Source organism: Necator americanus, chromosome II, assembly GCF_031761385.1.
Source record: "Necator americanus strain Aroian chromosome II, whole genome shotgun sequence".
In the NCBI taxonomy this organism is placed as follows: Eukaryota; Metazoa; Nematoda; class Chromadorea; order Rhabditida; family Ancylostomatidae; genus Necator; species Necator americanus.
In genome coordinates, this window is record NC_087372.1 from 15,980,820 (window position 1) to 16,005,655 (window position 24,836).

General features: G+C 42.0%; 2 protein-coding genes across 2 annotated transcripts; one reads left to right on the forward strand and one right to left on the reverse strand.

The window, feature by feature from the left end:
- Positions 1–1,665: 1,665 nt before the first annotated feature.
- On the forward strand, positions 1,666–6,202 carry RB195_017995 (uncharacterized protein; the record flags this gene model as incomplete). Its single annotated transcript, XM_064185221.1, has 13 exons — positions 1,666–1,815; positions 2,749–2,858; positions 2,919–3,017; positions 3,134–3,266; positions 3,702–3,852; positions 3,913–4,019; positions 4,079–4,158; positions 4,396–4,519; positions 5,383–5,517; positions 5,606–5,660; positions 5,716–5,837; positions 5,892–6,042; positions 6,105–6,202. 13 exons carry the CDS (start codon positions 1,666–1,668, stop codon positions 6,200–6,202), a joined length of 1,515 nt encoding a protein of 504 aa, XP_064041102.1.
- A 1,300-nt stretch (positions 6,203–7,502) lies between these two features.
- RB195_017996 (uncharacterized protein) lies at positions 7,503–18,978 on the reverse strand (the record flags this gene model as incomplete). Its single annotated transcript, XM_064185222.1, has 16 exons — positions 7,503–7,553; positions 7,623–7,702; positions 7,756–7,797; positions 7,936–7,992; positions 8,272–8,373; positions 9,082–9,135; positions 10,083–10,234; positions 10,289–10,422; positions 10,491–10,628; positions 10,740–10,829; positions 11,547–11,681; positions 12,231–12,326; positions 12,383–12,553; positions 14,350–14,401; positions 18,461–18,534; positions 18,877–18,978. 16 exons carry the CDS (start codon positions 18,976–18,978, stop codon positions 7,503–7,505), a joined length of 1,530 nt encoding a protein of 509 aa, XP_064041103.1.
- Between the last annotated feature and the right edge of the window lie 5,858 nt (positions 18,979–24,836).

The following is a 24,836-nucleotide window of genomic DNA, read 5'->3' on the forward strand; positions in this document are numbered from 1 at the left end:
AAGTGGTCAAAATGCTCGGTTTTGTTTCACATTCAATTCTATTTCATCGAGTATATTTAAAAATAAAATATGAAATCAATACAATTGAAACATCAAAACGTAGTTCTTTGTAAAGCAGAAACCATTTTTCAAAAAGAAAAGAATATCTCGCCTTCTATTTCTGTATGTATTTTAGAATTTAAAAAAAAAACTCACGATTTATCATTCAACGTAATATTTTTGTGGCCCCATACAGAAAAATCTGGAGGAATTGAAACCTTTCCAAGAGTGGTCTATTTTTCGCAAACATTAATGGGTTTGCTTCTGTAAAAGAGCAAAACACAGAAGGTGGCTGACGTGTTCAACGGCAAACGGGGCTGGTGTTCTTCGTTCATCGGCGGGGGCAAGGGGGAATGAGTGGGCGACAAAAATTGGCCTATCAGATTTCGTAGATGATCAGACAGACAGGCAGAGGATTAATGCCGTTCTTAGCCCCAAGTTTTCTTCTGTAAGAGAATCGCGTTGGTCCGGAAGAACACGTTCGACGTCGTCCAAGAGCACACGCCACAACGACAGAGTCAGGAGATTAGAGATCAGTGTATAATCGCGAGGTGTTCTATGTTAGATCCGAATCACCCGCGTACTATTTCCACGCTCTGCTTACATATCTGTGTGTTAACCCTCTGCGACTCACAAATCGGGTAAGCAAACTGCATTACGTAACTTTGGATTCTTCATTTTTGGTGAGATCAGTAAAAATATGATTCGGGGAATTTTTTTTGACCATTTCGACTGATTCTTGACCTACAGAGGGAATAGGTTCGTGTCTACGTTCCAGGTGATGCTTTCCTTAGAATATGACTGCAGTTTCCTCTTACATTTTGCTTCCCTCACCGAGATTTGGCAAATCTCGATTTCGATTCCTCTTGCTTCTCTTCTCTTTCTTGAATGACGAATGAGCTATAGCCAATGTCGCAGACAATTTTGGAAGTTAATAGAAGATTGTGGTTTTCAAGGGTCCATGTACTGAACGGTGACTGTTGATTAATAATTATTCGCGCTCACTCCGTAGAATCACCCTCAAGTTTTTGGTGGAAGTGATACGGAGTCTTCATTCCGATACTACGCTCTGGTTCCAAGAACAGTATCTCTTGGACCTTCTAGAGTCACCACCGACCGCGTTCAATCGAGCTGACACGACGCGCGCATGATGCTCTAATAGCGAATTTGAGCCATCGTTCGAGCTGTTTCGAAGAGCGACGACAGTTTTTTTTCCTCGGACACATTGGTTCAGCTCGGCTAAATACGTTCAGTAACGAGTGCAAGTGGAACATAGGGGTAATGAGAAACAAGCAAAAAAGTATACCACTACTCTCCTCTAGGTAACTATTTGATTCTGAGGATAATTCGAAAACTTTGATGAGCTCCTTTTTATTATAGCAGTAGAATGAAATGAATTGAAGACGGAACTGGAATATCTGGTTTTGCAGCCTCATATCCGTATATGAAGTTGTCCAAACAAAGCCGCCGTTCCCATCTCTGAAAACCGATCCATTCTGGTCGAGGACTCTTACAGTGAATTGCAAATCACTCAATGCAACTTAGTACGAAAACTCGAAACAAACAGATTTGAGGCGTTCATGTACTAGCTCCCTCAGAATGTACAAGTTCACTCAGAATTTCAGGATGAGCGGTCTTCCATTTGGCTTCGTCTATGATGAGCGTATGCTAGAGCACAAATGCGGATACGATGACACAATGCAAGAGCGCCCTGAACGGATGTTACGCATCTACAATCGCTTGCAACAGGATGGACTATTGAAAGGAGCCATGAAGGTAAAACGGGCTAGGTTCTGTGAAACCAAGTAGACGAGAAAAGTTGAAGTTCAGTCTGGAAAACTTTCCAGGCGCAAATTATAATTGCACACTAATTTATTGCATCGCTTTCTCACATTTCATGGAATCATGATCCACTGAACTGGCTTACCGAAGATTGATTGTTCATATGGCTTTATGTTCTTTTCAAAGTGTATAATATACAAGACTTTTATGGTGTTTTAGTTCTGAAGAACTACGTGTAGCTATGAAAATAGTAAAACATGATACAGTATGAATCAAGGGTGTACTTCTCATGTGCCAAAAAAAATCCTAAAATCGTAAAGAAGAATGCATCGCTGTGACCAACGAGCTGGCGCCATATCAGGAGTTTGCGGGTTTTGACCTACGGGGTCAGAGGCGGGGGCATCGTTACTAGTTAATACTAGCGGCGCAACTCTCACAACTGGTGGTCCGCTAACATCACGATTTCGTGGCTATCAAGGTGAGCGCTGGTCTGCCTTACTGACGTTTTAAATAATCTGTTTGCTAAATCATATCTTGTGGGATGACGAGGCGTTTGAGAGAGTAGATTACACGTGTCTTTGATTTTTCCAGGCTCTGAAGAAGGCGACGACGCCGAAACGTTAGCCAGAATAAAGATCAATAACAATCTTGGTTCAGCTTAAGAAAGTAGTACACAATCAAAAAAAAATCCGTTTCCAGCAAAAAGAACCACTACTCTTGGTTCCTGTTTCGAGAATAGTGGTAAAATTCTGGTTTGGTGCCCATTTGGCACAGAATGTTACAGACACAGGCATACATTTACAATATTCGTAGTTAAGAAAGAGAACGAGGGAAGAGAGGAGATTTGTGACCCCGAATTTCTGCTTTGGAGGTCTATCAGAAGTGTTTTACTCAGTGTTCCCCATTACTAATAAAGTTTGAGTTGAGGTAGAGGCCCGAAAAGCCACAGATGCTGAACTCATGCTCAATCACCCAGGTGATCTCGTTCGGGAACTAGAGGAACTCAAAACTGATGAAGAGTGTGAGGAGTACTGCAAGTACGCAAAGTGGCCTTCCTCTATCAGATTTGTGTGTGCCTGGCAAAGTGTTGTATTTAGAGACAAAGAAATTCTCTGGCTCTGCTCAAAAAGTGCCGAAGTAGCTCGTGTTGCTGCTGGTGGAACGATAGAGCTAGTAAAAGCGAACATTGAGGGCAGGTGGGTACTGTAGATTGCATTTTGTTGACTAATAGGAGACAATCGGGCTGCGAAACTTCTTCTGGAAGTATTTAAGTTCTTATACATATGTATACCCACAAAGAAATCTGTTACAGAGTCGGAAACTCGTTCGCGATTGTTCGTCCACCTGGACATCACGCTTTCGCGAAAACCCCACAGGGGTACTGTGTTTTCAACAATGTTGCCATCGCGGCCAAATTCGCTACCGAACATCTTGGGATTAAAAAGGTATGCCAATATAGTCGCCTTGACGGCTTAACATATGCATGACCGCGATAGGTCAATGATAAACGCCGAAAATTGAGTGACCGCAATGTATGTAGTTATGAGAGTTGGGGGATTCGCTAGTTCTGCCTACACTGCGATTCTACGAGCTTAGAGTAACGTCTGTGCGATCTTCGATCATCTTGCTCTTGGGCGCGAACCCAGTCAAATGATGCAGTGATACGTTGTAGTGATACGCTACCAGTAACTTTCGAGCAATTTAAGAGAGAGGTCCTTCGAAAGGAAGACGTTTGGACCCAATAACAAAATGTATCAGATGATTTTCGCCGGACCATTGTATTTGTGCAAAAGAAATAAAGTTCCGCGCGAATAAAGATGTGTTGCTCTCTAGAATGTTGTCTTTTTTTCTGAAGATTCTCAAAACCTTTTCGTTTATAGGTGGCTGTGGTGGACTTTGACTATCATGCGGGCAATGGGACCCATTACTGCTTGAGAGGAGATCCACAATTTCACTTCACCTCATTCCATGCCTTTCACCACGGATCATTCTGGCCGTACAGCTCCGAGTTTGACTACAACACGGAATACAGTGAGCAGAAAAAGCAGTCATTTCTCAATGCCTTACGAAATCTTGTGACAATCTCTACAGAAAATACTCTCATGTTCCCCTTAAATGGAGCGATGAATACCGAATGTGATTTCGTGAGCGCTTTCCACCACATTCTGTTGCCTATGCTGCGGACGTGGAAACCACAGGTTTCGAAATATTACCAGATTGTTATGTGCCCTCTGCCTAAAGGAAAGAAATGTTTCAGCTTGTCCTCGTCTCTGCTGGCTTTGACTCCGGCTACTATGATCTACAAAGGGAAAAAGGGCAAGGAGTGAAGGCCCATGGGTAAGATCAGCTCACCACATTAATATTGTCCGGAACCCGCAGCGTATATTCGATTGAAAGTCGGCGCCGAGTGTGTCGCACTGAGAGATCACGACGGGGTTGCGGTAACGCACATACCTTCTCAGCTTGGCATGCGTTTTGTCTTTGCCTCGCCCTGTCCTAATCGAAGATGCACTGTGATCATCCGGGTCAAGACACGACTATACTTTTCCAGAAGAGCAGTGCCAGATTCTTCAGGTATGGTCACATGGTTCGCTTACTCAATGAGATATGCCCAAATCGAATTGTTGCTGTGCTGGAAGGAGGCTACTACCCGACTAACTATACTGAAGCCGCATCGATGATGGTTCGAGGGTTGCAGGTGAGGAAAACAAAAACCAACTAGAAAAGCGGGGTGAGAAACCACACTGTGCTGCTCACCACAAGTCCTCAGACATAGCTGTCTGCTAACAATTCCACGGGGTTTCTAGAGTTCACAAGATATTTCCCAAACATCAAATACTAAAAAAGAAATAAATGTTAAATATCAACACATACATACTAAGTTAATTAATCATAAAATTAAATATAATATTTCTCCAGAAACGGCAGAAATTCAGCAAGTTCTCTCATTCTTCCCCGGACAAAAAAAAAGCCAATGTTAAACGTGACGTTGGATCATCAATTGTGGGTGATTTGATGAATGGTAAAGCGGTTTAGATGTGCCTACACGACTCCACTTTGAAATTGGATTTCTATCTAGCGCACGTCTGATAATTTTCCGAAAATTCCGTACGCAAAAGAACAAATCGCATCGGCTGGTCTCCGCAAGTCATTTTACCATTCCGAATGGCAGTAAACGTTTCGAAAAAGAAATCTAGGCGTTCTTCGCTCCTTTATCTTGCAGAGGAAAATAATTGTGTTTTGTGTAGATGGGCGAAGAGAAATGAACATAGTCGGCGCGGAATATGCTTAACCGGCTGTCGAGACTTTCGACTGGAGAGGAATGAGGGAAGGAGTGGATGTCAGGCAGAGAATGAGGTTGAGGTACAACAGAAGCGCCGCACTCATCCGGTCGTGCGCATTCATCGGTCTTTTAGATTGCACGGAAGGGCGAGCTTTCAACTCGAGCTTTACTTGATACCTTCCCCATCCACAGGATTTCTGCTACTTGCTGACACTATTGCGAGAGTTACAATAAATGCACATATACTTATTTTGAAACTTAGCGACGTCATGTTTTAGGGTCTTCCCCTTCCAAACCTGAATCTCGGTCGACTTTCACCTGCTTTCAAAGAAACTATGTGGAATAATATTGTCCATCACTCATCACGATATCCACTGTTACAAGAGTGGCTTGAAAAGCTGCAGGCAAATCAGGTCAGAATGATTCCTGATTAACACTAGTTAAAAATCCAGTCAGAGTGAACAGCCGTCGTCTTCTGCGCTAACGTAATCGTTGTTTTAGCAGAAGCACGACCTTCCAGAATACAAGCTTCCCCCAACATACTTCCTTGGAAAAGGTAGGCTTTGAAACGTCAGTAGCTTTTGAGATCCCTCCACTTTGCTCCATCACAGGCATGCGTGAATTATACGAAGAAACGAAACGAACTCGTGCAGTCCGAACTCGGGAATGGTTTCCGGATTTGAACATAGAACAGAAGAAAAGTTGCGATGAGGCTATCGCAGCTTATATCAAAGTTTGAACATCACACCGACTCTTCAACCTTCTTCACATGAACGGTGATCTTTAGATGTATGACTACTCCGTGCCAAGTAGCGATCCTTCGGAGCAGTTCCTATTGGAACAAATGACGTGGACTGAACGATCTAGCGTTGAAGCCTTCGCACATAGTGCACCTATTTGCTTGTTCTTCGTACGGGAATTTACGGACTTTGTGGAAGGTATTTATCCGGTTATGTGCGTGTCACGTCATGATAATAGATAATAGCTTCTGTTTTTACAGGAAAGAGGAAATCGACGATGATCTGCGATCGCGAGCTCATGGCTGGCCAATGTTTGACGCGTTCTTGTGAACAACTATTTGAATTCGCCATTCAGTGATACACTTCACAATAACAATTTTTTAGTTCTGACAAGATTGAAACAAATTTTAAAGCGGCACAGAACAGTTGAGAGATGGAAATGTGCTCGAGCAACGTCTTTGATTGCAGGAATACGGAACAAATCCCGTAGGGCTTGTATATAACACAGTCAGTAAGAGGTTCGGCTCTGACTACACCAATAGATTGAAACCACCGCAGCGCCAGCTAAGCTCTTTACCCCTCCAGAGCCGATAAATTGGAATCAGGTCTCCCCTGGAAGGAAAAACGGTGACTTGACACGACGGCTGCCCGATGTAAATCATTGTACTGGGCAATATGTGTCCGTAAACCTCGAAAGGTTTTGAATTGAAGTCGAACCCGAGGACAAACCTCCAATGGAACCGTTCAAGGCGGTGCGCTTTATTTTTCATCGTTCATACAGTTCGATCAAAAATTGAATTTTTGACAAAAGGCTGTGGGCGGAGAATTCACGCTCACAGTCAGCAGACCATATCATATCGGTCAAAAACGTAAAAACGTAACGTAATTTTGGCCATGAATCAAAACTGTCCGACCAGTTATGCCATGTGCTACACTATCACAATGTTTCTTTTGAATAACTACATATATGCAACTACTGATAATACCGATTATAAGTAGCGACAGTAATAGCTTAAAGGCAGCATACCACGAATCTGACGTGGTGAGTGAATAGGCAGGAAGAGAGAGGGAGAGCAGTGTCCGGGACGGCTCATCCCTACGTGAAGAACGCAGTAGGAACCACTTTATTTTCAAAGAGGTACGTTAGGAAATTCACTCATGTACACATTCCGGTCCCTTCAGCAACGCATTCATTGGTTTTACTTGAATAGGTCAGTGAAGAGAACTCATTAATCTTCGACCGCAGGCGTGCGCACAGGGGTGGTGCGTTGCAACCGAAATCGACGTAAAAACGGCGTCTTCCACATCGTTTTTTAAGAGAGGAGGGATCAGGGAGAAGTAAGCCGAACAACTCGGAAGCCACAATCTGCAACTCCACCCCCACCTTCCCCATCCCCCGGCTTCCCTCACCACGTCAGATTCGTGGGTATGCTGCCTGTAACTATAATCCGACACCTTACAAGGTCTGTTCACATCTAAGCGGTGTGTTTTGAAAGTCACTTCTTCTTTTGCAAACGATACGTTATCAAAAGATTTTTATTCACAAGAACATTAATGGATCGATCCCTCGAGCGCATGCATGCTCTAGGTTTCGTAAAGGATTACGGAATAATTGTAAATCAGAAGAATTACGTAATGAGCACTGCACGTCTGTTCACCTATGCTGCCTCGGATGTGATTTGAGAATCTTCACAATCGCTAAGAAATTCCTTAAGGAGCCAAATTCAGACTTTGGATAAACTATTAACTAAATAAACAAATCCAGATATGTGACCAACACTTGAAAACGGAGTGCGAGCAACAGCAGTGTTTAATAAAACATCTAAGAATTCATCCAAAGTAGTATTAATGGACTGAACTGAAATTTGAGCATTAAGAGTTTCGAGACAGAACGGTGAGATCAGAGCTCACCTGTAGCAGAAACATAGCCGTGGCTTTTAGTTCTCGGATGCTCTATAATTATAAGCTACTCTCTCATAAACATTACTTCAATGCCGATACAATCGGTCAAAGAAGGAAGAGGGTTTTGATTAAAGAATTAAGAAAATTTTAAAATCTATGGAAAAAAGTAGAGGTGAATAACACACCTACCACATTCTATAGCCGTATGTACATCTTCAGAAGAATTGGATAATTTGGGGATCCCTTCTAAGATTGAAATAATAGTGAAAGTTCGATGGGTACATGTACGGAATTTGAGATGAAGGTTTCAATCCACAGTCGCCGAATGTGTTCAATCAGGTGAGCGCGACGTAACTACGGCAGCACATCTTCATCTTCACCTGCCTGCTATGCACCCTCCTCTGCGAACCCCCGACCCCTCCTTATCGGAGACGCAGAGCGCTCACACGCGCTGAACGCATTCGGTTCTTGCGCTTTTTACACAAAAATAAACCGCTTGTTAGTGCGAAAAGAGCATCGGTTTACCTCCGCTATGAACATTGTTCTCGAGTATTACTGGATTTGTTGGAAGAAGTTCCGCTTCTTCAAAAGAAGAATAGTCACTGAGCGTTTCAGCATTGGAATCTCCTTTAAAAGAAAAATAAGTGAAATGGGAAGAATAAGCTAAAAAGTCCTGCTCAACTTATTCCAAGTGATTAGTGCTTTAAGGTTCTTCATAATGAGACACTGAACGAGTGACCACCATGGACACCGCACTGTGAAGTTACGTTGTTAGGATCTCACTAGGAATTGTTAGTTGAGGGAATGCACTCCACGAGATGGTTAAACTATGATCGTGATTACTTTCAACCCTTCTGGTAATCCAGAAAAAGAAGCGTGCACAGCAACCCTTTGCGACTTCCTCTCGTAACAATACAACTTATTATGTAAGAGAACACAGTCGTCAACCGTCCGCGATCTAACTTATCCAACTCAAATGAGCAGCGGAAGTTTCCAAAGCCATCAAGTTTTGTCCCTGTCCTATTACCCGTAATAAGCCGCATCGTTGTCGAGACGAGAGCAAAAAAGACTATTTCATGCACTTTTTTCTGGAATCCTGATAGGAGTTGAGCGTGATCATGCGCTTAGCCATCGACCGAGATCTACTGCTGGAATTGTACTATCCATTCGTGGTGGGTTCCCAACGTTCCGCGGTATGCTGTCTATAACGCGATCTATCCGAATCTCTATCGTGGGTTTATTCTATATCTAATTCTTCTTCGCTTCTACTTCTAAGAACTATCACTCACAGTGGTTAAGAAAACCCACACCTCGTCCGTCATGGTTTAAACTCACCAATTTCGCTTCTTTTCAAAGACCGGGAGCGGAGTTGCAGGTTTTTGTCAAGAGCTAGAAATAAGATTTTTTGCTAGAAAAACATAACTCAATTTAAATGAATTATAACATAAAAGCGTCGAGTCGAGGGCATCGCTAGCTCCGCTCAGGCCGGAGAGATGAGCACAGCAGGCGACCAATCCACCCGGATCGCAGCACGCGGCATCGAGCGCGGCCAACTGCAGCAGGCAGATGTCGTTTTGGCTCAACTACAACAAGTTAAACTCTCAAGCTTTTCTCCTTCGATTTCTGAATTATCTGCATTTTTAGGTTAGACGACTGAATGAAGACAGAACTGGAAGAATTATGATTTAAATAATATTTGATACTTGAACTAATCGCAGAAAAGTGCATCTTAGCAGTATAAAATATAAGCCAAGAAAAAACACACGAGGTGCTCATATGACACCTTAAAGGCATCACCCCACGAATCTGAGGTGGTACGGATTTCAGGTGGAGTATTCGTATACGGGGTTGTAGATGATGGACAGGAGGGTGATTCCGTCCATGTCTTCCTAATTGCCGTGAAAAACGGCCCGGAGGATACGGTTTCGGGCGTTCTGGCGCACTATTTTCTACAAGGAGTTCGACTGGAGCGCGCCAGCCTTGTGCACGCGGAATGCACGGGACGGAATCACCCCCCCTCTCCTTAATCTACGATCCAGTATACGAATACTCTACCTGAAATCCGTACCACCCCAGATTCGTGGTATGTTGCCTTCAAAAAAAGCCTAGAAGTGGCGTAAACAAGAAAAATGTTCTGTTTTGTTGCTGCTACTTTGTGCTGTATACAGAGTGGACGCTAAAGTGTGCGATACAACTGAGCTAAAAAAGGTTGGCAAAACTACTCATGAGAAACTCGAATCCAATCAGAACTTCAGTCGGAACTCGAAAGTCGGAAGTGGTCGCTCACTTCGACTCACTGGTGCCGTATTTTTGGTACACAGGGACCGAAAGCTCACCGTTGTCCACGAAAACTTCTCCACTATCACTGTCCCTCGCTTCGTAGCTCCGCATGATATCAGAGGTGATCTTTGCACTAAGTACCTCGGACGAACTCACACAACTTGTTCTTATTGTTGTCAGTGCACTGGCTGACGTCCATGGCTCTAACCTGAAGCTCACACTTGGACCTATCAGTGAAGGCGAACACAGCGTAATCAACTACCGTATGTCATTGGAATTAGAACGCAGATCTGTAGAAGTGTTCTTCAAACTTCTACTCGAGATGGTGAAAGCCGGTGAAATGGAGCTCGTTGGACAGTTTCTTTTGAGGTAGTCGCTTAGAGATTGTGGCGGGCACTAAAATGAAATGAGATCTTTCTTTCTATTTCAAAGAAGTTTCTACTCCTGAGCGGAAGAAGTTAAACCTGATCCACGAAAAACTTCTCAATTCCATGTGTCTGAAGGTCCATCGTTGATCTCAAGTTCTGCCATTCCTCGGACCGACAGAGAAATTTGTCAATTGTGTCGAACGAGTTGCGAAGTAAAGATAATGCTGTCACTATCTGAATTATTTTCAGAGCTTATTTCAGAGCAGTTGAGATAATTAGGAGAAACAAAACTGAACTGAGGAAAAAAAAGAAATCCAAAGAAGTGGGAGACTCGCAGCTTCCAACCTCAGCAACTAAAACACTCATTTCCACTGCTGTTTTATCCAATCTAGTATGTTTTTCTAGGCTGCTACGAAGCACATCGAGGTCATTCAGCTGAAAAAGTGCATTTGATAGTCGTGTTTGAATGACGTAGATTTTACATATTGAGGTAAACCAGAAAAAGGAACATTGAGATAAATCTAAGATATGCGTGCGCATGTGCGCGTGAACACAGTCGCCACCGAATACATTAGTCTGCCTGTTAATGAATGCGAAAAACTCACTATTTCGCTCAAATAAATGAACGTGTGTATTAGCGAAGACGAATTTAGCATTGTGAAGAATCTTCCGATAAAACAATACTGGACGAATAATACTGTGCTGGTGTGTGTAGGTTCGAAAAGTTCCCAGAAAAAAAAACCCACAACCAGGTTTCACGCAAGAACTAAACGTTCTGGGAATTGTCCCCGCAACAACGGTCTTAGTGGATCATTGACTGACGGCTCCAACTACATAGCGTAGTGCTCCGCACAGGAAAAGCAGGTCATACGGAGAAATTGTGCAAACTGCAGTAAGTGCGTTTTCCCATGCAAAAGAGCACAAGAGCTCTCCGTACAAATAAAGAAAGGTAGAGCTCGCGCTTTAGTGTGAGTAGACTGTGTTCAACACAGTATGAATTTTTAATTTGTCTTAAACTTATACCAGTCATTAGTGACCGAACTTTAGGATGTTCTGCTTTCATGATAAGACCTATGCTCTAGGGGTTACCGCATCGTTGCACTACAATCAACATCAGTTTTCCCTGAAATGGAAATATGTTACGCAGCCCACCTTTGATGTAATCTGTTTGACAGTTTTAACGTTGGTTCTGAGGCAATTTGTAGTCGTATCATTTCTCGGCACCTTTTTCATAATAGGTGTGAAACTTGCACGAAGTTCTCGTAGAGCTGCATATTTTTGAAGCACCTGCGTAAGCAGAAACTAAGTTTTGGGAGGACCAGTGTAGTAGCTTTAGGGGTTCTTTTTTAAAGGCAGCATAATACGAAAATTGACGATGTTAGGATCTCTCCAAGAAAACGTACAGTCTTGGTCAAAGATCACGAGTATTAGCGTGATGACGCACAATTCCCTCCAATCGTCATGGAAAACGGCGTGCGAGCGGGCCCTCGTGTTCGGATTTTCCAACGTCGAGCCACCGCGGTGCCCGAGCCGCGTGCGAAAGAGCAGACGAAAGCAAATGAGGTTCCCTTAACAGTCTATTCAAGTAAAAAAAGATGAAGCTGCTGAAGGATGTTTACGGATGGGTCGTGCTGCAAAGTGGCTCGTAGAAAAATTCGAACACGAACAGTGCTTCCCACGTCGTTTTTCAGGACGGTTAGGAGAAATTAGGGGTGATCGAATTCACATTCGTGATCTACATCCCTAACACTACTCTGTTTTCGTGAAGAGATCGCAATATCGCCAACTTCGTGGTATGCTGCCTTCAAGCTTCCCTCGATCGAAACGAGCTCCTACCGGTTGTAGAGTTTCATAAACATTTGTCATATGATCTGTATTATGGTTATCCTCCGATATGATACGGTTCTCGATAGTTTTGAGCGTTGTCATTATCTGTGTGCAAAGAATAGAACGAAAGCAGCTGGGACTTACGACATTCTCGCACTCACTTCCTCTTTGGTCAGCTTCATCATCTCGTCAATTGAATCGAGCAGAGAGTGTGCATCCACGATCATGCTTACCAAATTCATACGCGATCGAGACAAAAGAGCTGCTAACTCCGTTGCGTGACTAACTTGTGCGTATAACGGTCGTAGCATTCGGACTTCTCTAGGAGCTTCCTAAATTTAAGTATGAGTTGCACCTTTTATAAAAATAAATTTGGCCGTCTCCTCAGCGTTTTTTCAGACCCTAGTTAAGCGAGCTCCAGGGGAAACAATGAATACTGTAGCAAGAGATACTGGCGGTGTTTCCTGTTATTCTTTTGGTGGTTTTTTTATGCAGATCCAAAAATGAAACAGATGCAACAATTTTAATTTAAAATAGAACAATGAAATAAACGAAAAATAAATCGTCTCAGGGCAGTTTCATCGGCTGCAGCTCCTTTTTTTGCAACTGTTTTCAACTTCTCCAACGCTTCTGGAGTCGCAGTTATGAAGTTATAATAAATTCACCAGAGTAGGAAGGATTGATGCACAAATCCCGGATAGATGAAAAGTGAAGATTCGGGAATTCATTCCCAAGGAACAGAAAATAAGTACTTCAGCTGCAAGCATTAGAAATCTGCTACTATGAAAAGATTCCAGAAAAAGGGAAGATATACGAAGCTCTTGTTGAAGTACAAGACAAGGCTAATACACTCAGTGTAGCGAAAAGAGCTGTTGAGTGAGTGATTGGGAGGAATATCGTTCAACTTCGCCGTGTTGGTTCTAATCTGGTATGTGTTGCTTTCGAGCGCAAGAGATTGAGAAGAAAAAAATCTGGGGAATGCGGGGTCGCGCTGCTTCCGCAGCTCATACTCATGGACCCCGTATATGTACATTCTATGTGTGTTTAAAAACTTCTTCAAGCGCCTCCTAGCAATTGTGGACCTGAAGAATTGCAAAGTTTTACAAATTTGTGGTGTTAAAATTCTCATGCATGTTATGCACACTCTTCTTAAAATGACCTGAATGATACTGTAATTGCTTATTCGATTGCACTCTAAAAGGAGATGGAGGGCCCCGTTATGGGACCTCCATCACTCCGAATGAGTCTGAAAAAGGGCACCAGCATGAGCGCTTCGCTATCCATACTTAGTTCTAGTTAGATGCTAGATGAGTTGCTACTTTAGCGGTCTACGGGTTAAACATATTACACGCGTTTGTTTTGTGTGTATACGTATGCTAGACTACGTCTTCTTGTCGTGCCTCTCTGAGATCGCATTCAGCAGCATTTTCAATAAGAAGCTTTTTCAAAAGAGATCCAAATATTTCTGGGTACTAACCCCTCAAATTTGCCTCACAATACTATTAAACGACTTTGAAAGTTGTTCTACTGGCAATGCCTACACTTTGTAACACTAATGGTGTTGAACTGTCGATGAGAAATGTTTTGGTTTGCTGCGGTACATCTGTGAAATTTGTTGATCCATTAGAATCACACTCATTCTATCAGATGTTGTACTCGTTTCTCACATCAGTCTGCAGTTTCTGGATGTTGCAATACGTAAATCGCAATTCGAATGATGCTGCACAAATACATGAGGCCTGTTCTATAACTTTGCTCCTTCACTGTCTTAGGGGTACTAAACGGTTGTGAACTTGGCGCTGAAGGGTGCTTCATGGATCATTGCCGATATGTGATTGATTTTGCCGAGGAGGGGTGAAACAATACAATAATAGCAAATCTTTCGAAAATTTGTTTGCGGAGTGAGTGAGAGCAATGATGGGATTGCGATGATTCGTAGCCAAGTATTGAGAGAACTTCCGCCGCTAGGCCTTCTCTAATAATCAACACATCTGGTTGCAATTAACGACACTACCATCGCAGAACATAACCATTCACTGTTTTGGCACTCGGCCACATCTTCGCTCTTTGTTCCACAAATCGACGCGCTCATATCATCTAGTTCACTTCTCTGGGCTTTTCAACTCACCGATCTCAATGTACTCATATATTCCTCCGTTGTACTTTTGTTTTGGTCGCTCCTGAAACAAAATGTGGAAATATTGCATCTCTATGTATTACCTTAAAGTGAGATGGTCAAGGTTTCGAAAGGTTTTCTATAGGTAATGGAAGACATTTTGTGTCTGGTTGATTCAGACAGTTTAAGTATTCAGCTGATTTCGCTACTCCTCCCTTGTATCTAAATCCATTCCAGACATCAAGTGTTTAACAACTAGTAACTTTTTAACTAGTAATATTGTTACAATTTATATCCGGTGAGAACAAAACGTTAGAAGTTCCACGAAAAACGCATTGCTTCCATACTTCGAAAACTCAGCATATATGGATATGAGCTGAGAAGAACAGATCCAACCCGCAATTTTTAGCCCACAATCTCCAAGAAACTTCAGCCAAACTCTGCAGGCTGTATGTGCTTATCACAACTATTGCATGGAAAAGAAAATCCTCAATGAAATTTTCTCTTTTTTTTCAAACACCCATATTTTTAGGCTAGACACTCATTTCATTGGAACGAGGTCTCAATCGATTATATGGTATATAACATGTGCTTAACGGACCGGCTGCTTTTCAATCCCTGTGTACCAAAAATATGGCACCAGTGAGTCGAAGTGAGCGAGCATTTCCGACTTTCGAGTTCCGACTGAAGTTCCGATTAAATTCCAATTCTGGTGAATAGTTTTGCCAACCTTTTGGAGCTCAGTTGTATCGTACACTTTAGTGTCCACTCTGTACACAGCACAAAGTAGCAGCAAGAAAACAGAACATTTTTCTTGTTTACGCCACTTCTAGGCTTTTTTTGAAGGCAACATACCACGAATCTGGGGTGGTACGGATTTCAGGTGGAGTATCCGTATACGGGGTAGATCGTGGAGACCGAGGTGGTTCCGCTCATCCCTTCCTGAATCACTGCAAGCAGCCGGCCCCTGAATGCTGTTGTGTACTATGCCTTCTATTGCAGTGCGCCACCCTTGCACGCGTAGCGTCCCTCTCTGCCTGTCGGTGCACTCCGAACTAATTTTCGACGAATCGCAGGGCGGAGGCGGCGCAAGGGGTGAAGCGTTGCAATAGATGGCGTCGTACAAAACAGCATTCTGGAGGCGGCTGTTTGCAGCGATGCAGGGAGAGATGAGCGGAACTACCCCCGTCTCCTTAATCTACGACCTCGTATACGGATGCTCCACCTGAAATTCGCACCACCTCAGATTCCTGTATGCATTATTATGGTATGCTGCCTTTAAAGTGTATAGTCGAGTCGACATGAATCACGAGTGTAGTTGAGGGGCATTTGTGTGCGCGCTCGAAACTTGGTGGCGAAGGCAACAGTTGGAACTAAGGTGGAGACATCGCAGACTGACATCGAGTGGTGCCAGCAAAAGTTTCACAACGCTCCTGCGGCGCACTCGATAGTGCTGAGGATGTCAGTAAGACACTGGTCGACTTTTTTCGCAGGTCATCGATGGCAATGTTGAACAGGAACGGTCCTGCCACTGCCCCTTGTCTCACTCCACTCACGAATTCAAACGATGATGTACAACCGGGTCGTGTTCGAACTGCAGCCGTTGTTCGTTGGTTCATGTAATGGAAGAGGCAAACAAACTTCCCTGGTAATCCATCGGCGCGCACCACCTTGAGCCCGATGAGGAGAGTCAAAAGCGGCTTCGATGTCCAGAAAAGCTAACTGCATTGTTTTGTTTCCGAAATATATATACCTTGAACGTTCGGCTAACTCCGAACTTAAGACTTTTTGTGGTGCTCACTTCGCTCGCCTTCAGTCTATCATTCTGATAAAGATAAGGCCGATACATTACATTAGGTGAACTGCCAAATACTATTCAGGGAGTTGTCTGCATGCGCGTATAGAATTTCTGAAGGAAAAGTATGATAAACACGATGAAGTCACAAACAGGCGAATGGACAGAACGAGTGGGGAGAGTACATTATTACGTAACACTACGCTTACAGTAGTCTCGAACATGAAATGAAATGACCCAGAGTTTCTCCTTCTAGCAAATTCGCTTGGAATTGTTGAGCGAAGATATGCAGTAGCATAACTGTTCATATTCGATGTAGTGGTTATTTTCACTACATTCCACTGTTTTTGGCGAGGGTGCGTCATTTCAGCGCCGTGGGACGTGGCCGACTCCCGTGATGTTGAATTGGACCGTCCGCACCAGAATACGCTGAGAGTGATTCCATGGCAGCGGATTGGTGCGTCGACGCCAAAAATTGTAATCAATTGCGTAACTACCCATCAACAGGGTCCCATAATCCGAAGCGGTTTTGTGATAGAGTAAAGGAGACATTGCCAATCTATTTACGACCGTGACAACTGGATACAACGTAATGTACGATTCCGTATGTCTATCCGCTTTCACTATGTTTTACTTTTTACTTTTTTACTTCTACTACTTTTTCACAGATTGAGTACATGCATATAGACAGGTGCGTAAGTAGTAGTCAGAGTTTATGTGATCTGACATAGCACCTTTTTCTCCATTTGTACGACGACGGGGTTCAGGTTGTTTAGTAGAAAAACGAAAATTTTGTCTAATACTTCGAAATATGGTTCTGAGCTGTATCAGAGGAATATAGATGTAAAATCAAGTTTAAATATTCTCTAAATGTAGAGTATTTACCCACTTGTAGCAAAATGACTACAAGAAGGAAAACGTAGATGAGATCTTCCACCAGTGCGTTGTTTCTATAAAAGAGCGAAATAATCTTCGCTTGAGAAAGTGTCATTTTAATTCTATGACATAAACTTGCGTGAACTGCTTCTGCTTTAAGTTTGCATTATTAGCTCAAGGCAAGCGAAGCCTGCACCAGAAAAAGTTTTAAGTCCGGTGTTAGCAGGACGTTCAGTCTGGTAGATATATTATTATTATGAAGTTTTATGTGACAGAATAAGCTCATCATTAAATAGCATGGTATAGCATGGTAGATATTTCCCCCTCGAGGTGAAGCGTTGAGAAACGTTCATCATATTCTACCATTAGATGTTCTACTTGCAAGCAGTTTTAGAGAGGAAGAGGAAATCTTATTCAAGTGTTTTCCTCAGATTAGTACAGACAATATCTTATTCGACCTGCAACATCTAACTATCGCTACCGCAGCAAAAATATCGTAGGACCTGTACTTCTCAAAGGAAGTCATTTCTGCAGGCATTCGTTGACTTATCTCAAAAGGATACCGCTGCTTGTGTTTACCATCGTTGAGGAGGGCAGCAGAGCTCTGCATTTTCTCCGAAGGTATATAGCGTCGATGAGAATTTTCGCTGATAGGTTCTTTACAGTAACAGATAAGCTTCTGAGCATTTTTTTTTGAGTCATAATTAACTTCCATTATAGTTTGCATACATTTACTGTGATGATTTGTTAAGATTGTGACGTAGTGAACTTCTCTTCTGATTCTCGTTGTTTGAAGTGGACTTTACTCCAACATTGGAAAAATTGAAAAATATCGTCATCGAAGTGAAAAGCCGACCCTCTCTTTTCTCCATTTCAAGGTTACTAAAAAATTTAACCTAACATGCACTAAACTGCTGTCTAAAGACTAACATACTTTTTCCTGCGTAGTCAGTCTCAACAAAAAAAGAAGTACTACGGGAAAATGTCAAACAATACCCACAAATTATAATCCAGAAAGTGGCAGAAAATTGGGGTTTCAGGAGTTGAAGGGCCAGTTTATCTAACGAGACAACAATTTACACCTATAGAATGGGGGGAACCACGTGAAGTGGATTGGTTAGTTTGATATGGTTGTAAGTGAGACATCGCAAAACGCTGTTTTTCCAAGGTGCGTTTGGTGTCGAGTTTTTGCGTGTACCACTGTATATTTGGACTTATAGGCGGCGAAGACGGACTAATGCGACGAGCCCGTGGCGAAGGCGTGCACGGGTTCGCTGCCCATTTAACGTTCACATCTAAGAACATCTTCGGCTAGCCCATTTGAAAAAACTTGACGCCGACTGTAGAAAGGCCTAGAGGTAGAGACCCCATCCTGTGAATGCTGTTGTGACCCCAAGCATTCCCATAAGCATTCCTGCTCATCGCTGGAAAAACAGTCTTAAGATGGCTTACTCCTCGAAATCACTTCTAGATCCACCACTTTCGCTGATCAGTGTGTTTCCATACGAGGATTGCGCACAGTTCTCCTGAAACGTTGTTTGTCTCTACTTTTACACCGTCCATCTCAGAAACTAGAAATCGTAGTGCAGCACCCCATTGAGCCTTCTACGATTCCTTGTAGCAGACTTCTATTTGGCAGGATAAACTTCTAACCCTAACCCTAACCTCGGAATTATAGCCATGTTCTAGCAAAAATACGGTCCGTATCACCTACAACTGTTTGAGAACCCCCGCTCGGTGAATAAAAGCCTACGCGATCTTGCACCACAAAACAGTTTCGGCCTGACTGTTGATTACCCTGAAGCTTTGCAAGTTCAGCGACATCTCTAGTACGTACTCAGCAAGACAATCAAGGACTACATCCTTACCTGTTCAAAGTGACGGTCGTCGTCGCGTTGATGTTTTACTTCATGAAGACACGATACTGAGAAGCATTCCAGCCGTGGACCGTAATTTATACGACTAATCATGTAGTGCTCTCATGAAATAATGAGAGATACTCGCAGTGGGTCTGAAAGGAAACAAAACACACGATAAGGATAGAAGAAAGAGGTCAAGTTTACTTCCACTTTCCAAGTTTACTAGTTCACATATTTTCATCACTCAAAAGCAGGTTGCTGTTAGAAGAGTAACCATACCTGTAAAAATGCACTTAACATCTGTCTAAACAAAAGCTGAAGTTTCTGTTTGAACAACGAAAGGTGGAAGCGGCCTTCTCTATATCGAGTTCTTCTCACTAGCGCACAAGATCCAAGGGAGCAATTTTCATTTATTCACACCAGTGAGTGCAAAGGTTGCATCGTTTTGTAAAGTGAGACCTTTGATGCAACTAATCCTCGGATTCCGCGAGTTGTACGGAGTGTTTCGTGTGCTTGCTGACAGAAAAACGAAGCAGCCCTACCTTGTGCCGGAGAGAATTCTTTGTCTGGCTTTGCAGAACGCTGCCTTCAAATATCTTCTATTTCAATTTAGAAGTAGCAAGTGCACCTTAGGGAATTAGGCGTGTCCCTCTGTGCAAGGTGTGAGGTCGAGACTTGATGGAACGAAGTTTTTCTGCGAATGAAATCGAATATCGCATTCCCACATAAACTATTGTGAAGGTCACTTAAATTTGAATGAGATTAGTAATTAATTCTCAGTTTTTCATCGAACCTCGCCCTCCGCAGGGGGCCGTGACGGTTAAGGAAGCCAAGGAGACTGCAGTCAATCGCTCAGACCTCAGACTCACTTGGTGTTTTGGAAGTACTTAAAACTATCTTTCATGTACTTCCAATTGCATTTGCCTTCATCTGCAACGAAATCGATTGTAATCACTTAAAGCCTGAAATGTACTACGATTCCAAGATAATCTATGTTTTCAAACTCTTCTCATACGTTTTTGTTTTTTTTTTCTGATCAGAACTAGTTCTCTATCTGCTCTCCTTTTGGTTTCTTCCTCTATGTGTAAGCGTTCAAGCTGCTGAGTCCCTAATGCAGGTATATTGGCATTGTATAGCAGTATGCATGCGTTGTAAACGCACAGAAAATAACCTAATTATAATTTCTAGTGATAGAAATCAGGATTATCCTTTAGCTGCCGAAAAATGTAATCTAATAGAAACTGTAGGTACTCCAAAAACAATAATGTTTGAAAATAACGCCTAATCAGGTGCATAACTCTTCAATACTCAATGCAAAAGAAATTTCGTCAATGAAGGTTGTTCAGCTTGAAAGAGATTTCCCAATTTTACTGAGTTACATTATATATTCAGTTTTATGCAGAGCTGTTTCTAAACTTCCAATATCTTTCCGTCATTTCCCTATTTTTTTTTCTTTCTAGGATCATCATAGGTGGTTCATGGATCACGGTATGGACCTGATTCAAATATTGGTGCTTTGCATTAGTATTTTCCAAATGACGTTAATGGTAGTAAACCTAAGTTTCTCCGATGCGCTATTTGCATGTATGGCTTGCTCTAAAATAACAGTCAGCGCGTAAAAAGAAAATGAGCTCTGCAAAGGAGCGTGGTAAAATGGTGAATCTCGAATAGCACATGGCAAGTGGGATGACACCTGCCTTTCGGGGAATTAAGAACACACAATGGCCTCGATACGCAGCGATTTTACTGTGAAGCACGTTATTCGATTCGACATGAATCACATGAAAAACACCAACGAAGAGGATCATTTTGAACCTCTTCGTTCCTTTTGGCGCACAACTGAAAGGATTGGTCAATTTCCAGCTCATTGCTGGTTGAGTTCTACGTATTATTGGAACACTTCCCTCACATATCTTAATCAACTTTAGCTATAAAGATGACAGATATCAGTCGATGATGCCGACTTCTTTGTGCTTGTTTGGAAATATCCCTTTTCTACAATTATTGTGCAAATCAAAGCACAGTAATCACTTGAGTAACTAAATTATTCTATCCTAAATTATGACGAAACTAGGTTGAGACCCCTTGTTGTTTTGATTGATCTCCTCCTATATTTATTTCTATTGTGTGTTCTAAGAAAGATATAGTCAGGTCGAAACGACCTAAAGCTCGAAGAGGATGCGTGAACGACAGCGCGTAAGCGCTCCACCTTCTCGCTCTAATGCGCTGTTTCGAGCGCAGCCGCTTTCAGAACTGCAATGAGCTCTGAGTAGTTTTGACTCGATTGTGACACTACGACGCATTCACATCTAATTCCACAGATATTTCTCTTTGTCGAGAGCTTGATAGGACAAATACGGGTCATAGAAATCAATAATAACAGTATAAAAATATTTTTTTGTGGCCTAGCAAATGACATTTTAATTTTATACGGCGAAGAGGAAATTACAGTATCGCTCAGTTAAGACGTTGTTATGACAGTAAGCAGACATGTATTTATGTGTTCTTGTTATGCCAACGAGGTTTTGGTGAAACTTTATTATTGGCCTGACGTTTCGACAAACTCGTATCGAAGGCCTGAAAATGTTCCTAGGTCTTCTACTGACGAGGCACGGGTTGGTGAACCACCGCGTTCTTGCGGATTGTCACAAAGACGAGTGATATAGTAAACAGACGTTGCACTAGCAGTGGAACTAACTTGGAAATTGGCAAATCTAGTAGTAACGCGAATGCAAAAGTAACGACTGAAAGTGTCGCACACTGCATTTGTGACGTAAATGCGGCAATTTCGTTAAATCATTTAAGAAAGTCGTGTCACTTTTAGTAGCATTTTCGTACGAAGATCGATGCCAAAAACTTTACTTTGTTATTTCTACATCCAGGTTTAGACTACATGATGTTCGTCACATGCCTAATTTCCAAGTTTAAAGGCATCACTCCACGAATCTGAGGTGGTGCAGATTTTAGGTGGACTATTCGCATACGGGATAGTAGATTATGGGGAGGGGATGATTCCGTCCATTTCTTTCTAATTGCCGTAAAGATACGGCTTCGGGCACACTATTTTCTAGAAGGACTTCGACTGGAGTGCGCCAGCCTTGTGCGGCGCCGAGGTTACTATCACATGATCCCTTTTAAAAATCTATTCACTGCACATGGCTAGAGTTGTTAGTTTCCAGGTTCCGTTGACTAATATGGTCACAATTATAATTTAAGATTGTTTTTCTAGCCTCAATTCGAATATATTAGTTTCTTATGTGATACAGGAAAAATTCATGGACTAGTAGTTACAGCTTCAGTTTTCAAACATTACGTTATAGTTGCTGGTATAGTTGTTTCTTTCAGGAGGGATATGAGTTTGGTTTAGTTATATAGTTGCGTTTATTTAGCTTTTTATTTGTTCTACTCAATATTTGCATTTCATGGGCGAAATATATCAAATTGTATAAATGTATATAATAATACATATAGTGGAAAAATATGTTCCCATAATACAAATATATGTGACAATACGGAAACATGATAAATATGAAATGTACATAATGGAATATATATATATATATATATATATAATGAAAAACAGCAAACAATATGTTCTAGGTAATTGAAAATTTCAATAATTTCTCGGTAGTTACATTGATTTAAGAATTCCACTACCTGTAAATGCAATCAGTAGCACTACATAACCTTGGAAACAAGGAAAAAGTTTTTGATTTCCATGTAGTTTTTCTGGAACATTTTTTTATTTTTCTTTAGAATGACGAACACAGACCTGCAGTAGCCGAAGCAAATCTACTCTGCCTTCCACTGATTCCATATGCTATGGGACCAACAAATAAATCATGCAGTGTGTGTAGTAGTTTTCTTGAGCAGAAACCAAGATTGTTATTGATTTTGTTATTGATGTTTATTCTGGCTAAGGTCGGCGTTGTTGCCTTCTTCAGACCCTGTAAAAATCCAGACACGTGTAATCTATCACTCAGTTGCTCTTGTTTGTAATTTTCCTTAACCAAAACTTCGTTTAGTTTACTATTTCCTAACCATTTCTTTGCAGCAAATTCCGGAGATTGTGCTCGAGTTTTAAAGAATCCGAAACAGCGATATGAAATAATTACGAAGTTTTTGCAGAAAAAGTGGTCTTATCAGCTGTATTTTACAAAATCTCAGTAGAAAACTTCTTGATTGTTTTCCAATACATTGAGATTGAAAAAAGTAATTATTTTGATCAAGAGCGAGACGAGGGAAGAAATGGCACCATTGCATTTTATACTTCACATTAATACCTCTCAGATGTACCGTTTCGGAAACAGCCTCAATTGTTCTCTCACTCTATGTAATGAAGTAAGGCCAGCTATGGTTGCCACTCAATCACTCAAAAGGTCTAGTCAAAAATCCTTCGTTTACGGTGCAATATGTCGTGGGCAATCATGCACAAAAACAAAAGGTTTAAATCTGTTTTTTTCGGACTATACGTGCTTCTTCGATGACTGCACAATGACTGACTGGAACTTCAGAGCACTGAATAAAGGAATAGTAAGCAAACTGATAGGTTTCCACAGTGCAATGTGGCCGGGTGTTGATTTTCGTGCATAAGAGCATCGGAACGGTCAAACCTGTCCTTCACGCTGTTCGCTGGTTTCCGTAGCTCGTCCGACGTGCTTTTCGACCCCCATCGATTCATTTGGAGACGGTGGATGCTGAGTGCTTAGTGGAGCGTCGCTAATTGCAAAAGTAAATGTTGATGTCCTTGAATGATAGTTTTTCATTGCCTGGATATGTCGTATGTTATCCGTTCACCTTCAAATGCGATTCCTTTTTTTGGATACGAAGCTAGTGTCTCATTACCCACAAATGAGATCGCCGTTTTTAAAGGTTCGCGGCTGGCGCCTGAAATAAATTATACCGTAATCAAGCTGCTGGTGCGTTTCCGATGATATTAGATTTTTCAGAATTCCAACTACATCCTGAGAAGAAGATTTCTTTCAGGACCTATATTTTTAGGTAAAGGTGTTTAGCAGGTATTTCGACTCCTCTATCTCTACATTTTACTGGAAGATATGCAACAATTTTCACTACAGCTCCCTTACCGTGCACATTCTCAAACTTTCTACTTACTCCCCTCTTACGCTTTTCATCCCCTTTCTTTCTGCCTACGCATTCCTATGTATCCGCTATAATCCGTCGCTGTTCATGGGCGGGTTGATACAAAGGTGTTCACGATTATTCAACATAAACCTATGACGGTAATTGCCGACATTATTGCCTATTAGCGCGACCTCACCGCGATACAGTACCACGCCGTCGATGCCGTCATGCCATCACGATAGTGATTGTATTAGACGCGAACCGAGATAAAATTCTAGTTCTGATAGTTCTTCAAAAATATCGGAACACGGTATGGTTATGAAGATTTCTCTATGAATTAGGAAGTGGGATCCCCTTACAGAAAAAGAAGCGGTTTTCTTACTATTCTCCGAGATCTCACAAAACTAGCAAAAGAAAAGCACTTGTTTTCTAAGAAATCAACCTCAAGTGCCCAATTCTTCGGAATAATCAAACAAATAAATAAAGCAAGCATTTGGAAGGAGGGGCTTGTGGATATCTTGCCCTAATATTTGAAAACGAATTAATAAGTGGAAGTGAATGACAGATCACAATTACGACAAAGAATTCGCACCGGAAACGCAAAAATCTTCCCTTCCACTTCTGTTTCCAGTTTCCAGTCTGTAGTCCAGTTTCCACTTTTCAGAAGTCATTTCTTTACCACCTGCTACCCACTCATTGTTTATTAAAGTTGTCCAGAACACAGACTCAAGTGGAAACTGTGATGCTACGGTAGCTACCAAATGCCCCTATCCTCAGCTGCTGAGTTTACGTAATTTTTAATAGTCTGAATGCCATAGTTTGCACCTGCGTCAAAAATTGTATAAGAAGAGTATTATAATGAACAAGTGTAAGTGACATGCGGA